We start from the raw sequence: 18,155 nt of genomic DNA, 5'->3' as shown, positions 1-18,155 counted from the left end.
GTCTCCATAGTTAGATATCCTCTTACAAATGCTCTCTAACCTGGCAGATGTTGCTTTACACATTGCAGGGTTCTGGAAGACAAATACTCCTGCTCAGAGATACATTCAAAGTTTGGATCAGGATTTACAAGCGAAGAACACATCATCCGGTGAGGTCCTGCATGCAAAGCTGCTTTGTAGTGGTCTTGTACAGCAAATCAGTGGTACCCTTTCATTAATCGCCTTTGAAACAAAGTCGGCCTATACTCCTCTTGGTCTCACTCACATTCATGTGTGGTAGGTGCTTTGCAACAGTTAAAAGTGGTGAATGCAAACACTGAATTTCTTGAAGCAATGTGAGCAGGTATTATGGAGGGAGACAAATTAAGCAAAATGTTTTCAGACTCTGCACATGTTGTGAACTCCAGGCTTTCTATTGAGATCTGAACAACCACTCACTTACCTGGTTGAACTGGTTTTCTGAAACTCACCACAACACCTTGATCCTTAATTTAAATATGTAGATTTATTCATGTGTATATTTATCCTCACACTTTTTGGTAACTTTACTGCTTTTGTCAATTCACCATTTCTGAGCATAACTTTACTCCATAATGTGGACTTACATGTCCCTACTCCCAGAAACCATTGGGTTAAGGCAAATTTGTGAGCATTTAGGGCCAGATGTAGGTAGCCCAATACCGGTCGGTAACCCGCCGAAATTATAGAATTTCGGTCGTTACCGACCTGTATTTAGGGTTTGAGATGTAGGAGGCAGGTTTAAGGATTCAGTAATTTACCGAATGGTAATTTAAATACCAATTCAGTAAATCTCCAAATCCTTAATGTAGGGAGCACTCAAGTGAGTGCATTTTTCATTTAAGGATTTGTTATTTACCACCAACTATAAGTTGGTGGTAAATACCGAATACGTTTCAAAAAGTAATTATTTGCTTTTTTGAAAGTGCCATGTGGCAGACATACATGCCCTTAGGGCATGTATGTGTGCCACATGTGCTCCCATGCACTATTTAGGGGTGCAACGGGGTGTCAATGTGACACCCTGCCACCCTTGAAAATTTTCCCACTATTACCGATTCAGTATTTACCGAATCGGTAATAGTGAACGGCTTCCCATTCATTCCTATGGGCCTCCAGGCCCATAGGAATGAATGGGAATTACCGAATCGGTAAATACCGATTCTTAAATATCGAATATTACCGATTCGGTAATATTTACCGAATTTTTATCTGCATACCATTTACCGATTCTGAAATACCAAATCGGTAAAATTCGGTATTTTAGAATCGGTAAATGTAGATTACCTACATATGGCCCTAAGTACCTATTTACACATAGGGTGAGACGCCTACTACCTGGGCAGAGATATCTGTGAGGCAAAGTACAGGGACAGCTAAAAACATGATGAAAAGCGAGAATATACTCACTATACTCTTTAGGGAGACTTTAATCTCCATATGGATATCACTGAGGAGAAGAAGGTAGTCTCCCCCCAGGAAAACATTTCTTCCTTCACCTTGTCCAAATTTGTGTTTGAGCCTATGTAACGAGCAGGTTATGTTTTAGATCCTATATTTTCTAATATAATATTGGAAGTGCATGCTCCCACCCGTTAGTCTGGTCAGACCACTATCTGATTACATTTAGGTGGACGTGTGTAGGGAGGACCCAAACACAAGGTGGATCAATGTCTCGGGTGTCGAGGGCTTTTCACAAGATTCAGTCAGAGGCCTCTTGTAGGGCACTGGAGAGAAGAATGCCTGCTCTCTCAGGTGATGTGGTTACTGATGCTCAATGGATTGGCTCCTCTACCTGTCAACTGGTGTCCAAACTATTGTGGCGGTCATGGTGAGCTAAGCGTGGATATATGTCATTACAATGCGGTCTTTACACCGCGCTACCATTGCAACACAGCCATCACAACGCAAGTTGTTACAACGACTTGCGCTAGTGGCGCTGGACTTAGGAATAGTATGATTTACTATTCTAACTCCACCCACGTAACAGTAGGGAAGGTGTTGGACTAGTAAATCATACTATTCCTTAGTTTATAGCCCACCCAGTGCAAGTAGTTGTAACGACTTGCGTTGTGATGACCGCGTCGTAATGGTAGCGCGGTGTAAAGACGGCGTTGTAATGGTCGTCTCCCGATAAGCGTTCCTGTCCCTGGTACACAGACTCCCTCTAAGAGGTTAATGGTCAGTGTAAACATCTTGAAAGGTGGTGGAAGTTATCATAAAAACTAACTGTCAAATTTAGGTATAGAGCTACTTTGAAAATATATCATAAAGAGATCAAAATTGCAAAAAAAGCCTATCTTGATGACATACTTATAAAAGCCATCAACAAGTCTTAAGAAAAGATTATAGTTGTGACAACCTTTACGTCCCGAGAGGCCTGTTTAGGGTTTTAGGAACACATTGTGGAATGGCGTAAACAATTGGCTCACTACTTTCAGAATAAGATTGTAAATATTCAAGCCTGTTTCTTCCCTTCTATGCAGGTGGAGGAGATTATGGGGGAAAATCAGCAGCCTAGCCTAATTCAGGATTCAATCCTTTCACTTGATAGGTTTGATCCGATCAAAGATTCTGTCCCTCTGATTGCAGCCCAGAGGAAAACACATCAGGTACGGCCGTCCAACGCAGTACAACGGTGTTTCCTAAAGACGCGGGTTCAGTTCCATGTATTTTTTATTTCATATGCACCAGGTGGTACAGACAACTGTCCGCCCCAGACGCGTTTCGATCACCACAGTGATCTTGATCGTATTGTGTATATATATATATATTACCTACTGGCGGTCGCCAGTAGGTAGTCATAGTTAGGATCTAGCTACCATAGGAAAATCGCAACATTCTATTCCCAATAACTTTTTTTTAAAACTTATTGCCCGTTCCGGTCAGCTCCTATCTTGAAAGTTTTGGGGTGATTCGTCAAGGGGGGCCTAGAAAAAAGGGGGTCCCAAAATGTGTTTTCCCCATGCAATTTCCCATAGCAAACTTTAGCCGCGGCTACAGCCCGAACTGCTGAACGGAATTCCATTAAATTTGGCAAAAAAGTAGCCCTTGGTTCAGAAAGAACTCTTTTTGTTAAAGGGTGTAAATCCGTTTAGCAGTTCCTGAAAAATATTGATATCTGGGCAGAGCCTAACCTCACATGTCATCGTGAGATCTGATTGGCTGTCAGAACTTCATCCTGGAATTGCTCGCAGCCATCTTGAGACCAATATACATGATAGTACCCCATTGAAATGCATTGTAGTGAATCGAAGATTTTGAGGGTTACCAAAAGGAGAACTATAAAGGTTGATAACAGACTTTAGTTACATTACAATTCATTTGTTGATGGTACCATACTAATTTCAGGAATTGTGGTGTGTTCTAAGGTGATTTTACCCTGTGAAAAACCTTCTGCTGGGATATCATGAATCATGTTTGAGAGAAAACTATTTTCAGATGCTTGTCCCATAGAGTTTTGGAAGGTGCTCCAGAAGCTAAAATAAGAGCATATTCTCTGTAAATTCACATTATCTTTCTCAGTCATGTGAGAATGAAGTCTGACATTCTCAGTAAAACATGTACATCCAACAAGGACAGAGACTGTCAGTCGATTCCTTTGTGTTCTACTGCAGCTTCCCAGAGTGTTCTAAAGAACAACTAGAGCGCTAACAGTCTTACTTATGACACAATTATGGCACACCTGAAGCTATCTTGATTGGAATAAACTGGTAACACTTAAAACATTAGACAATTTAGGACATGTTTTAAGTAAGAGCTCAAATCCTCTTATATTTCATTAGAAAATTCTGACATGCAGACTGAAACAATCACTGTCAATACCAGCAGTAGACTTCCAGTTAACTCCCTGGTGAGCAGTAGCTTTACTACAGTGATCTAATTAACAACTAACATTCTGAATTTATCGCAAATGTGTGACACATCTGAATGCCTTCTTGATGGAATCAGAAGTAAAAAACTGAAAGCATTTCCTACTGAGGAGACTGCAGTAAATGAGGAAATTAGGAAACGTCATAAAAAATAATTCTCCCAAGATGGCCACCAGAGAAAAAAGAGCCCAAAAGTAGCAAAAAAATCACCCAGATGTAGCCCACATATAGCCCAATGACAGAAGTGTGCAAAACACTTTTTATTTTTATTTTCATATAGTGCAGACTGGTCAGGTATTGGAGCGTTACATCTTACTTGGACCCCTTATTGCGTATTTTGCATGAAGTACATGAGATTGATCTTGCGAAACATTGAACTTTACGATTCTGTTAACCTGAAGTTGCTCTGAACTGGGCTTTGTAACACCCATTTTTACCTACTGGTTTTAATTAATTCTCACTGTATTTTATTACGTAAGAGGATTGACTGTTTTTATGTACACTTTTATGATCTATGTTTCAGAATACTATGGCAGGAAGGAGGCGAGGATTATGCATATCTTTCCTCACTTTATTTGCATAGCAGTTCAAAGAAAACGTAACACAACAATCATTAAACAAAAGACTACACGACCCATGAACAATTAGGGGGGTAGTCTCCAAGGCAACTATAGTCCAATCATATCACAGTCCATCGTATATAATATCACGACATCCCTGCCGCATCCTCTTTCTTCACTGCTTGTCAGTTAAGAGCATTCCTACATTCCTTGCTTAATCTGACGTTGTTGCTGTTTGTATAGCGGTTTCTTGTGCAGTTTATTAGCATTATTGCCTTGGTATTGTTTCATAATTCCTGCGCAGCAGGCTCTTGCCCGAGCACGTTCTCCCCCTCGCAGTTTCTCCCGCTGTGCGCTCTGGGCGCGGTGAGATCCTGTCAGGCGTGTCTGGTCCGAGCGAGGCAGCTCTGTCGAGCGCTCCCACTGGTCTTTACGCGCGATTGGAATCTGGTCACTCCTTTAGTGTCCGCTTGATTTCCGACCAACCCTCACCTAATTTTGACACAACTACGCAGTAATTTCCACACATGGCCATGTTAGTGATTGCGCCTCAGTCTATTCTTATTCGAAGCTGGGCTTCGGGGAAAGCAAGCTGTTGGAGCACCGACGAGGGGGCTGCCTTAATGATTTTAAGGCCTCAATCCCTCTGCTATCATGTCTTCTCCAGAAGACCATTTTTACTCCTCCTACCAGGAAATGAGAGGAGGAATGGCCCCCCAACTTCTCCCTCCAGCAGTGGACCAAGGCCTCTCTCTGGCTATTTCTTGGGCGCTGTTTCCTCTTAGGGATCAGGTTGATAAGCTGGCGAAAAGCATCCCATGGGTGTTCAGTGACCCTGATCTGGTGGTGGCGATCCCGGTTGCTCCCAGATGGGGAATAAAAGGGCCGTTAAGCATAATGCGAGGCACTTGGAAGGATTTGATAAACTTACGGAGACCTTCCTCAAGAGTGCGCAAACTCTAAAACATGTACCCTGCCGAGAGAAGGAGCCCGGAAAAAATTGTGACGCTGTCACCACTATTGTAGACCCCAATTGTGGGTTTCCCTTAGAGGGAGAGGTTGTATCAGAGGATAATTTCTCCTCCGTTGAAGATAAGGACTCGGATGTCCCTTGTGTCCAGAGTCCCACTCCTCCCAGTTCCCTGGTTGGGGACGGGGTCCACTCGGACATGTTCGAGGCTACGCAAATTTACCATACTGGGTCAGCGGAGTGGCCCCTGACGCCAAAGTGGCTGAGGATGTGGTGGGAAAATTCCATCAACCCCTTGAAAGGGAGGTCAGGAATAGGATGAGGGGAGAATGACCCAGGCCCTGACTGAAGGGGAAGGTGGCACACACGCCTGAAATTGATGAGAAACTATGTACTTTTTTCTCCAAGTATATGATGGATTCCAAGAAAGGAAGTGATAGGTCTTGGACGTGGTAGGGCCCTTGACCCAAATTATTCAGTTGGCGGAGCCTTTAAAAGAGTCAGGATCCCCTTTGTCCACGGATATTGTGGCTGGTTGGGCGCGCTACCCTAAACCTTAAAACACTACCCCCAGCATGACACCCTACACTACCCAAACATAACTGCACTACCCTAAACCCTAAAACACTACCACCAGCACGACTCCCTACACTACCCAAACACCACTGCACTACCCTAAACCCACCCCAGCACAACCCCCTACACTATACAAACACTACTGCACTACCCTATACCCTAAAACACGACCCCCTACACTGCACAAACATGACTGCACTACCCTAAACCCTAAAACACTACCCACAGCATGACCCCATACACTACACAAACACCACTGCACTACCCTAAACACCCCTACACTATACAAACACCACTGCACTATGCTTACCCTAAAACACTACCCCCAGCACAACCCCCTACACTATACAAACACTACTGCACTACCCTATACCCTAAAACACGACCCCCTACACTACACAAACACCACTGCACTGCCTTAAACCCTAAAACATTACCCCCAGCATTACCCCCTATACTACACAAACACCACTGCACTACCCTAAACCCTAAAACACTACCCCCAGCACGACCCCCTTCACTTCCTAAACACAACTGCACTACCCTAAACCCTAAAATACTACCCCCAGCACGACCTCCTTCACTACCCAAACACAACTGCACTACCTTAAACCCAAAAACACTACCCCCAGCATGACCCCTACACTATCCAAACACCACTGCACGACTCAAAACCCTAAAACACGACCCCCTACAGTACACAAACACCACTGCACTACCCTAAACCACTACCCCTACACTACACAAACACCACTGCACTACCCTATACCCTAAAACACAACCCCAACATGACCCCCTACACTACACAAACACCACTGCACTACCGTAAACCCAAAACACTACCCCAGCACTACCCCTACACAACCCAAACACCACTGCACTACCCTAAAACCTAAAACACTACCCCCAGCATGACTCCCTACACTACACAAACACCACTGGACTACCCTAAACCCTAAAGCTCTACACCCAGCACAACTCCCTACACTACCCAACTGTCATGCTTGTAGCAATCATCGGAAAACATTGCGCATAATGGTTGGCAAAAAGGCTCTTACAGAGAAGGGCGCATGCGCAATGGAGGAGTTGTGTATTTAGTCCCTCCTTAGTGTTTCCTCAACGCTTCGCGTTCGGTTCTGTTTCCGGGGCTTAGCTGTTTCCGACCGGGTCACGGTGGTGGCGAAAGCGGGCTCGTCGGGTTTTCGGCGTCTACGGTACGTTTAAAGGCAAGAAGTAATTGTCTCAGTTTTCTCATGTCCTATTAGGTTTCTTTTTGCCTAGTCTTGGAGGCATTGTCCCTTCCCTTCCTGATTAGTATTTGGTAGGCATTATTCAGAGTCAGACGAGTTAAGTCTTCATGATTCCTTAATTTTGTATGTAGAGAGATTACGAGGTCAGAAGGAAGTTGGCACATTGTGTGCAAGTGTGTTGTAGATTAATTACGCTGGCCGGCGCTTCCCCGGGTAACCAGCTAGCAGAAAGGAAAAGTCGTGCAGTAACTTTTCCTTCCATGTTTTTTGTAAACGGAGAATGGCTATATGAAGGTGCAGTGTTTTACACTATAAGCAGGGGCACAGTAAGACTTTCCTACCAATTCCCGGTATATGTGTTGTACGACGATATTAGGTAAAAAGATTACCTGTTATCATATAAGGACTTATCATTTGTTCAGTAAACAGTCTTTGCATGATCATTTCTGTGTTCAGATACAATATCCTAGGGTTGATGGTAGATGCGTGAAGAATACATGGATGATACAGAATAAAGCCAACCCTGCTTTCCTTCCAGGTAGTAAACATGAGAATTACTTCAGAATAAGCTGAGAGGCATGACTGTGCAGAACGTAGTAATTTATGTTGTTTATTTCCACTAATGCCCTGATATCCAGATCGTATGACCTCTTGAAAATACGTGTCAGATAAGAAGACGAATTATCTGCTGTATCTCTCTATTCCCCACCTATCCTTGTTTTGTTCCCCTGTTTTCCCTTTCGGGCACCACTCTATCTTACCAGTTGTAAGATTACTATCTGGTGTAGGGTGGACCTGGGAGGGGAAGTTGTGGGTCTGGCTTCGGATCCAGGATACTCCTGCGGCAACATTTGGTATTTCACGACACCAACCACCACTGCACTACACTGAACCCTAAATCTACCCCCAGCATGACCTCCCACACTACACAAACACCACTGCAATACCCTAAATCCTAAAACACTACCCCGCACGACCCCCTACACTACCAAAACACTACTGCACTACCCTATACCCTAAATTATGACACCCTACACTACACAAACATGACTCCACTACCCTAAACCACTGCCATACCCTAAACCCTAAAAGCCACCCCCAGCATCGACTCCTACACTACACAAACACCACTGCTCTACCCTAAACCCTAAAACACTACCCCCAGCAATACCCCCTATACTACACAAGCACCACTGCACTACCCTAAACCCTAAACACTACCTTAGCACTACCCCCTACACTACCCAAACACCACTGCTCTACCCTAAACCCTAAAACACTACCCCCAGCAAAACCCCCTACACTACACAAACACCACTGCACTACCCTAAACCCTAAAACACTACCTCAGCACTACCCCCTACACTACCCAAACACCACAGCACTACCATAAACCCTAAAAGACTACCCCATTACAACCCCCTACACTGCACAAACACCACTGCACTACCCTAAACCATAAAACACTACCCCAGCATGACCTCCTATACTACACAAAAGACAGCTGCACTACCCTAAACCCTAAAACATTACCACCAGCATGATCCTCTACACTACTCAAACAACACTGCACTACCCTAGACCCTAAAACACTTCCCCAGCCCGACCCACTACACTACCCATACACCACTCCACTACCCTAAACCCTAAAACACTACCACCAGCATGACCCCCTACACTACTGCACTACTCTAAACACTAAAACACTACCCCCAGCACGACCCCCTACACTACCTAAACACTACTGCACTACCCTAAACCCAGAAGAGAAACCCCCACCCCACCCCACGCCCAATCCCACTTACCTCTCACCCCTCATTGTTCCTCTCTCCTCATGGTTCCTGCTTCAAGTCGTCTCTGAGGGGTGGTGCCCGTTGTTGTGAGGAAACGTCTATATGTTTTTTAATACGCATTGTCATATACCATAACAATGTGTGTGTATCAAAGGTTATATTAGGGTGAGAGGAGGTCTGCCGCTCTATCACAAGGATGATGTCATCAGTGATGTAATGTGGGATGTCATAAGTGATGTCATGAGTGATGTCACTGACCATGTTATGAGTGATGTAATATGTGACGTCATCAGCAGTGCATTGCGGGCGCGCGAGTTATAGTTAGCTGAACTAACTATAACCAGGGGATTTCTATGGTTTTGTAAGAGTGAAGAGTCCAACTAACTATAACACACCTGAAACCTATGGATTTTTCAGTGAATATATATATATATATATATATATATATATATATATATATATATATATATATACACGCACGTTTCCGTATCCAAATGCTGGGTTCCAGAAAGAAGAATGGCTGGCACAAAAAAAAAAAAATATATATATATATATATATATTCACTGAAAAAACCACAGGTTATAGACCATATATAGTTAGGAATTAGCATTTAGAAAACCTTATTTTACTCACACAAAACCATTGAAATTCCATATATAGTTAGTTGCACTAACTATATATCGTGCACCCGCAATCCACTGCTGATGATGTCACATATTACATCATTCATGACATGGTCAGTGACATCACTGATGACATCACTGATGACATCATCCAGTGACTGTGTGTTTCTATAAAGTTTAAATATGTCTTACATATTGAAGAATGAGTGGATGTGTAAGTGTCTGGACGAAGGATTTAGTAGGTGCATGACTGACTGTATGAGTGAGTGATTAAATGTGTCTCACTGACTGCATGGGTTAGTGACTAAACTGTCTTAATTTGTGCATCATTATGTCTGTTGTTCTGTAAACTGCTGCATGTGTTGATCAGTAGCTATATGAGTAACTATATGGGTTATTGATTGATTGCCCAAGTATTTGTATGGGAGACTGAGTGTGTGTGTGGCTAGCTGGGAGGTGTGTGACTCTGTGCAGATCAATCTGTACTTGTATCAATGATTGTATAAGAAGGTAAGTATGTGTTAGTATATGTTTGAAAATGTAAGGTGCTCTATGTTTAACTGTATAGACAAGAAAATGGAAGTGTCATTGATTCTTTACAGGACTGACTAGGTGTGTGAGTAACTCCATGGATGAGTGGCAGACTGTGAGTGTCTGTATAGGTGTATGAGTGCATATGATAGTGTTGTAAAGATGAGTGATTGTATGTATGAATGATTGTATGGGTGAATGAGTGAAGGTGTGTGTAGACGTAGCAATCAGTGAGTGCGTATGTAGTAACTAGTATTGGTGTGTCAATGGTTTCAAAAATTATACTCTCTTTTTAACACTGGGTGAAACAGAGGTTATATTAAAATGTGAGGAGATGCATTGTATTGTCACATGAATGATATCATCAGTGATGTGGTCATTGATGTCAAATGAGATGTCATCAGTGATGTCATCAGTGATGTCATTTGAGATGTCATCAGTGATGTCATCAGTGATGTCACTGACCATGTCATGAATGATGTAATATGTGACATCATCAGCAGTGGATTGCGGGTGCACGATATATAGTTAGTGCAACTAACTATATATGGAATTTCAATGGTTTTGTGTGAGTAAAATAAGGTTTTCTAAATGCTAATTCCTAACTATATATGGTCTATAACCTGTGGTTTTTTCAGTGAATTTTCAAGGTTTTGTAAATGCTAATTCCTAACTATATATGGTCTATAACATATGGTTTTTTCTGTGAATTTCATTGGTTTTTTAACAGCTAATATCTGTAGCTGTAAAATGTATTCTTCTTTAAATCCAAAAATATATTTTATATGTTTATGAATAATTTTTTTTTTTAATATTTTTTTTTCTTCGTTCCCGCTTCGCGAATCGGGAAGCTTCCCGTTAGCTGACCTTGATGCCGCGAAATAGACCGCGAGCCGGTAAACGTTTCTTTACCGCAAGTGCCGCGTTAGAAAACAACACCGTGACGCCTCCCGTCCGCATGACGTTTCACGTTGTCGCGTGATACGTCATATGACGTGCTACGTTAGCGAGATGGTACGCGAAGCGAGTCGCAAAGCGCAGGTTTCTGGAAGCAAACCGGGAGGCCCTGCAAAGCGCTTAACGTAAACACAGCAAGTCATGTGACTTGGTAATAACACTTTTCATTGGTTCATTTCACTTTTGGTTTCCTAATGATGTAAGACTAGGTCATATAATCTAAAATGAACACTTTTGATTGGTTGAGAACTCTTGTTTTTCTCAAATGATGAAAATCCCTCCTTCTTTCCTCACTCTGACTTTCATCATTGTGAGAGAAAGACCCTTTGTGATCACTGAGCAATGGCTTCTTTAGTAGCTTCAGCTGGTGCTTCCCCACCACCTCCACCACATCCAAGGAAGAGTGGACCACCTGCTCAAGTTATAATTCAACAAGAAGAAGAAGAAGAGGAACAGGACGACGAGCACGAAGAGAGGCAGTTTTTGCCTGAGCAGCCCAGGACGTCTCACCGGAAAGAAAACTTCATTTGGCAATTTTTTAAAATTCCCAAAGGTCAGAAAAAAGTAAATGCAAGATACGTAACTTGCCTTATATGTCAAGATAGACTGTCCAGAGGAACCGAGAAAAAATACAGTTTCGGAAACTACACAATGCATCGCCATATGACTAGGTGGCATCCTAACAACTACAGTGCTGCACAGTTTCGGAACGACCTAGATAATCTCCCTATTATGGCCAGAAGATCTGTTGTACCGGAAGTAACGGGACCAGAGGGCAGGGAGATGGTGCCAAATATACAAATGAAATTTGGTGAAGTAAAACACACCTGCGTATTTTGCGATGGATTCATTTCCTATGGAGAAAAAAGCATCACTCTGATCAACAGAGCTATTGACTATCATATGCAAGTTTGTACGAAACGCCCAAAATAATAAATACTTCTTTTTTTGTTTTGTTGCTCCTGTTGAGCCCTTTACAATGAATCGTTTTCATTGCCCCCTCCAAGAAAAACCCAAAAAAATATAAAACTTCAGAAAAATTCAAAAAAAGTAAAAAAATGTTCCGAAAAATAATAAAAAAAATATAAAACAACAAAAACAATAAAAAAAAAAGTTCTTTTCAGAACTACCTCCCCGTTATTAAAAAATTGGTACAATATTTGGAACTGTGCCAACCTCTATTTCTCTTAGTTCGCTTCCCAGTTCGCTCGCCGGTACGCGAACTAGAAGCGAACCAAAAACAGTAAGTATAAGGGAAGGAAACAGACACTTATGTTAAAAGAAAGACAGCTATAGGGGAGTAAACTAGAGATACTATTACCCGTAATCCACTGCTGATGATGTCACATATTACATCATTCATGACATGCTCAGTGACATCATCAGCAGAGGATTGCGGGTTTTTTGGCAACGTGCCTTATCCACGGTTTAATAACGCTGCCTTTTGCTTTATATAAGTTTTCAAATTGTATGAAATATATACCAATAGGTCGTTATGAACCTTTAGGTAGTGCTTTTCTTCATGAGGTCTGGTCGCTTCCATACACATACAGATGTTTCAAAGATGATCAAGAAGTTTATCTGAATGGAGAGGAATGCACTGAGACGCCAGATCATTCACTAATGTGTAGGCACATACAGTTACACGGTTCATGCAACAAACACCGACCAAATATGGCTTGCGTGTTGCAAGGCACGCCAGTTCCTGCTATCATCCCCACGTTCAAGTTGTTGGAAAATGGTAGTTATTTGATGCTCAATAATGAAGATTGTTCTGAGTTAATTGAAAAGGGTCTGCACCTCTGTACGGGTGTTCGCTATGTGAAGCACGAAAGTTTCACGGGCCGAACTCAAGGCCACCTCTCTCTGAGACAAAAGAGCTCTTATTCTTGCCATGCCGTTGAAATCTGTCCCAAGGTTGGTATTTGTGGCCAGATTGAAAACTCCCTATGTTCATGTGTGGGAGGAAATAGAACATTTCTGCAGCAAATAACCCGTTCACTTACTGTTACGATAAAAGGAATACTTTTAATTCAGATTTGCCTTTCAATTTCAGCAAGATGGTTCCGACTATCTTTAACGCATCCTCCACAAAGACCCTGGCGCACTTTTTTAAAGTTGTTACCAGTGGTCTCGTGACTTCATTTGAGAAAATCTTTGGAGTCATCCCTGCTTCCTTTCATTCCATTTTCTCCACTCCGGTTCGTAGATTGGCATTTTTACTTGCATTACCAGCGGACGCTCTTGTGCTTTTTTACATTTTTAAATATGGATGTCCCTCCTATGCAACCTCACACCCTGCAGCTGCTGACACTGTTCCGCAATCGCATGCTAGAATATTATGGCACAATGCCGTTGGCGATATTAAGCACGGCATATGGATTATCTTTTCGATTCTCCTACTTCACCTGTGTCCAGCCTGTATTTCACTGCCTGACCTGTGATTTCGATTGGGCCATTGATTTGTGTCTCTGCGGACCGGTTTCTCCTGACGTCGACTTTAATCAGCTGATGACTCCTATCATTACTCACGAGTTGGTTTGTCCTGGCGAAAGGATTATGGCTGTGGCATTGATGCATGGACTACTTGGTCCCTGGAATTTACTGGCGGCAGCACAGTCTTTCTTGGAACAGAGCTTTCTTGAAAACCCACCGAGCTGTCCTCTGATGGTGATAGAGGATCCGGTGCTGGGAGAGCACGTATGTTCTTTTCCGCTTTTAAATTGGATGGCTGAACTGTTTTCGGATGAAGACGGTGACTTCCTATTGGAGGCTGTTGCAGCTTATTTTGCATACACAGTTATGTCATAGACCTTTTTCATGTTTGATATGCTGAGTACTAGCATTTCATTGACAATTCATTGACTTATTTGTCAAGTTTTTATTATTTACCTTGCCTATTGGCTTAAGACTCGATAAAGTACTTGGCTGTTTTATTTTTCTTTAGCATTAAATTTTCCTAGTTTTTAATGCTTTACCTTGCGGACCGTCCACATATAAACTTGCAATCTGCTCTCATGAGATGGCACTTCTATTATCTTATTCAGTTCGTTTCCGGATCATGGGGAGGTGTCATCTAGGTCCTGGATATCTTTACACCGTGTTAAGTTAGCATGGGCTCATTACCGGTTTAAACGCCATTTTTCCTTTTTTGCAACTTCTGCACACGACACTTAGTTGTTGCTTTAGCTTTCCACCTAGTAGTTCATCGTGGTTTACATGAGAATAATATGTTATTGCTCTACTATCTGCTTTGCTTGTTAAACTTTATCTGTACAGCGAGTGCTAAAGTTTCAAGAACAACACGATACAGAATTGTTATGAGGTCTGATCTCCACGACTTCATACTCATAACATAAGTGCAACTTCTGCCAATTCTGGGCATGAGGCGAGTTTTATATTGCTTTGCCGAACACACATACACAACAGTTGATGCGGTTCACATGAAGAGAGAGCTGGTGTATGCTGATGTGATTCCTTCAAATCTAAGACACTAAAGTATGGGCACGCCCTAAACCAACACAAAGAGACCTTCTTAGCAAATAATATAATATGTGTATTAGGGAGGGTGAGATATAAGCAGCCGCGGGCCGTGGAGGGAGTTACGGTGGGGCAGGGAGGCGGGGAGGGGGAGAAGCAGGGTGGAGCCCTCTCTACCTTGCCCCTCCCCCTCCCCGCCTCCCTGCCCCACCGTAACTCCCTCCACGGCCCGCGGCTGCTTATAAGTGTTGCTAACTCTTATTCATTTACTGCATGTTAACATACTGTCACCATTCGCTTTTTATGTACTAGTAACTATGCTGGTAATTTTGCTACTGATAATATGTGTACTTCTATTATCTAAGATACTACGCCTGAGAAGACGGCATTAGTAAATAAACATTTCAAATACACATGTGTTCTTCTTAACTCCATGTTCTGGTTTCTAAGAAATATATAACGACCGACTGTTCATGAGTTCCACGTATCCTGAGGTACTATAAGTTCATATTCTGGATTGTCTAAACATTGAGAGTTTGTTATATCCAATGTGACACTGTACCTAGCTTGCTAAGGAGTTTTTGATTACTAACGTGAGTTTTGGGACACCCTAATTCGCCGAGGTTCCAATCCTCTGTCCACAGTTCTGTGTGAGAACAGAAACCCTGCGACAGGGGCACCCCCGACCCTTGCTGGAGCTTCATCACACTTGCGATACAACTCCAGCAATGCGCCACCTTTACGGCACAGATACATCACGCATCTGTGCTGTTTTTGCCCCATGATGCGCCGCATTGTAAATGCAGCACACCATAGGTGACGGAACAGCGGCACAGAATGACTAACACATCCCTGGTGATGCGCCAGTCATCATAAATGTATCCCTATGCTTCTTATCTTGTTAGAGATGAACCGCCATATGTATCATCAAAGTTTTTTGCATTTCCTAAATAGCGAACTTTAAGGAATAAATAGCGATTCTTTACCATTCCTAGTTTGCGATTAGCTATTTGCTAATTACAAATTACCCATTCATTTCCTTCATTTCCATAGGGCGGTTGGACTCACTTTTAGCTCGAACGGCTGAATGGATTTCCACGAAACTTGGCAAAATTGTAGGGACTGGTAGCCCGATGTGCCTTTGCTATGTCTCAAGATATATGCTCCAGTGGTTTTTACGAAAATTAACTTTGAAAAATATATATTGGGCTACATTGGCCTATATATATGTTGGAGCCCAAATGTAGCCCAATGTAGCCCAATGAAGCCCAATGTAGCCCAATGTAGCCCAAAGATGGCCGCCAGACACACAAAAAAACAAATGTAGCCCAAATATCAGCCAGATGTAGCCCAACTATAGCCCAGTGACAGAATGACCAATCAGCTTCGCAAACCTCCGTTACGCGAAGCGGAGCGCTGTTACAGATATATATCTTTTTTTGAACGTTAATTTCTCAAAATCCACTGGAGCACATATATTGAGACCTAGCAAAGGCACATCGGGCTACCAGTCCCTAATATTTTGCCAAGTTTCGTGCAAATCCATTCAGCCGTTCGATTATTATTATTATTATTTTTTTTTGCCCCGCGGGGCCCTTTTAAAACCTCCACATCAAACCTAGGGGGTCAGCGTGGATCTACTATGCCCCCTTATAGTTATTTCCCCCTTTGTTTTGACCTCCTCTTGTCTCTCGATCCTACCGAGAGACAAGATGGCGGCCGCTACGGACTTTTTGGAATGTTGACAGACGCCGGAGAACCAATCAGCTTCGCTTCACAAAGCTCCGTTGCGCGTAAAGTACGCGAACCGGAGCGCTGCCTGGTCCGCTGTTACAGATATATATCTTTTTTTAAACGTTAATTTCTCAAAATCCACTGGAGCACATATATTGAGACCTACAAAAGGCACATCGGGCTACCAGTCCCTACAATTTTGCCAAGTTTCGTGCAAATCCATTCAGCCGTTCGGGCTAAAAGTGAGGCCAACCGCCCTATGGAAAACTCAATGTTAAAAACACGTTTTGGGACCCCCCTTTTTTCTCGGCCCCCCCTTGACGAACCCCCCCCAAATTTTCAAGGGCTGCTCAGAAACAAAATGTGCCATTTTCCTGAAAATTTCAGCCAATTCCGTCCACAAACGCCAAAGTTATTAGACATAGAATTTTCAAAAAACCCATAGAGAAAAAATCCTAACTATATATACCTACTGGCGACCGCCAGTAGGTAATGTATATATATATATATATATATATATAGACACACACACACACTCACACATATATATCTCGGGAAGGGACTCCAACGGGGGGATCCCAGATGGACACCCTAGCTTTCATAGATCTAGGATTTAAAAAATATATATATATTGGGTCACTGTCATTGTGGTACTCCTGTGGCACCCAGAGCAGACCTCCCATCAAGTTCCTCAGTAATCCTGCGGTACCAAGACTCACTGGGAGGAGAGGTTTGAGAGGCAGTACTTCAGAAGTATGTTGGTACTGGCAAACCTTTTTTAAAAAAGAAAAATTAATTAATGAAATATGGGGTAGAGGATGAGTGTCCATGGGGGTTTGGGAGCAAGGCCTGGCCTGAATCCAGCTCTGCAGGCCACCCCTGCTGCACGAGGCTGAAAGCAATACCCAGCAGGGGGTCTGCCATCCTTGAGGGTTGGCCGCATGCTGTGGGGTGGCTGGGTGGAAGTGGCCAGGCCCTTGCTTGGCCCAGTCAAAGGCAGAGTGCAGGAGGTGGTTGGCCGGCTTCACTTTCTCTCCATGCTTCTGTAAGGTGGTTGACCACATGGAGTGGGGAGGGCCTGGCTGTATGACCTGGCTGCAGGATAGCCCTGCTGTGAACCACTAGCTGCATACGTCCGAAGGCCACGAGCAGTGCGGGTTGGCCACCGAGGGGGAGATTGGGCACTTGCAGTCTATGGCTCTGTGCAGTAGGGTTGTGGCCACATGGGATGTATACTGGCCAGGCACTGTGGCCAAAAGCCCTTTCCCCCCGATGTACATGATGTCCGCGTTGGGGGTTATAATCATATAATATATGTGGACTCCAGCCGCCATTTTAGGTGTCAGGGATTCAAGAGCCGGAAATGGGACTTGTGAATCCTGTAACTTTTGTCAACAAAGGGGGGCCAACCGTGGGGTTTGGGGCAATGTGAGCCCACCCTGCCTCTTTATTGGACATTTATTAAACTGCTGGCCACTGGGGCTACTGCAGGAGACATGTCTGTTGTGTGTCAATCACACCTCAGAATGACCATTTCCGGTGACCAGGCCCCCTCGTCCAATTAATGGCATCGACAGATTCACAAACTATTTTTAAGTCCCAAAGGACTGAGGTATACCAAACTGTTAACTCTTTAACAGCTGCTCAGTAACTTTTGTAAATGATAATCTCTTACAGACAACGGATTATATTTACACCAAACCAGTGAAAGCTGATTTCTGAGCAATGTTCTAGGTTCCTGCCAAGGGAAATGCAAATCCCTTCAGCGGTTCAGTTTGTAGGGTTCAGCA

The 18,155-nt window shown here is 43.2% G+C and overlaps 1 protein-coding gene across 1 annotated transcript in view; it reads left to right on the top strand.

Moving 5' to 3' along the window:
• LOC144792094 (putative cation-transporting ATPase 13A4) overlaps positions 1 to 18,155 on the top strand; it is a 506,631-nt gene that overhangs the window by 24,448 nt on the left and 464,028 nt on the right. Inside the window, 1 exon segment of the mRNA XM_078666960.1 lies at positions 69 to 149. Within this exon segment, the coding sequence (XP_078523086.1) occupies positions 69 to 149 (81 nt within the window).

Source organism: Lissotriton helveticus, chromosome 11 (assembly GCF_964261635.1).
Source record: "Lissotriton helveticus chromosome 11, aLisHel1.1, whole genome shotgun sequence".
In the NCBI taxonomy this organism is placed as follows: Eukaryota; Metazoa; Chordata; class Amphibia; order Caudata; family Salamandridae; genus Lissotriton; species Lissotriton helveticus.
This window is presented reverse-complemented; position numbering and strand designations above follow the sequence as displayed.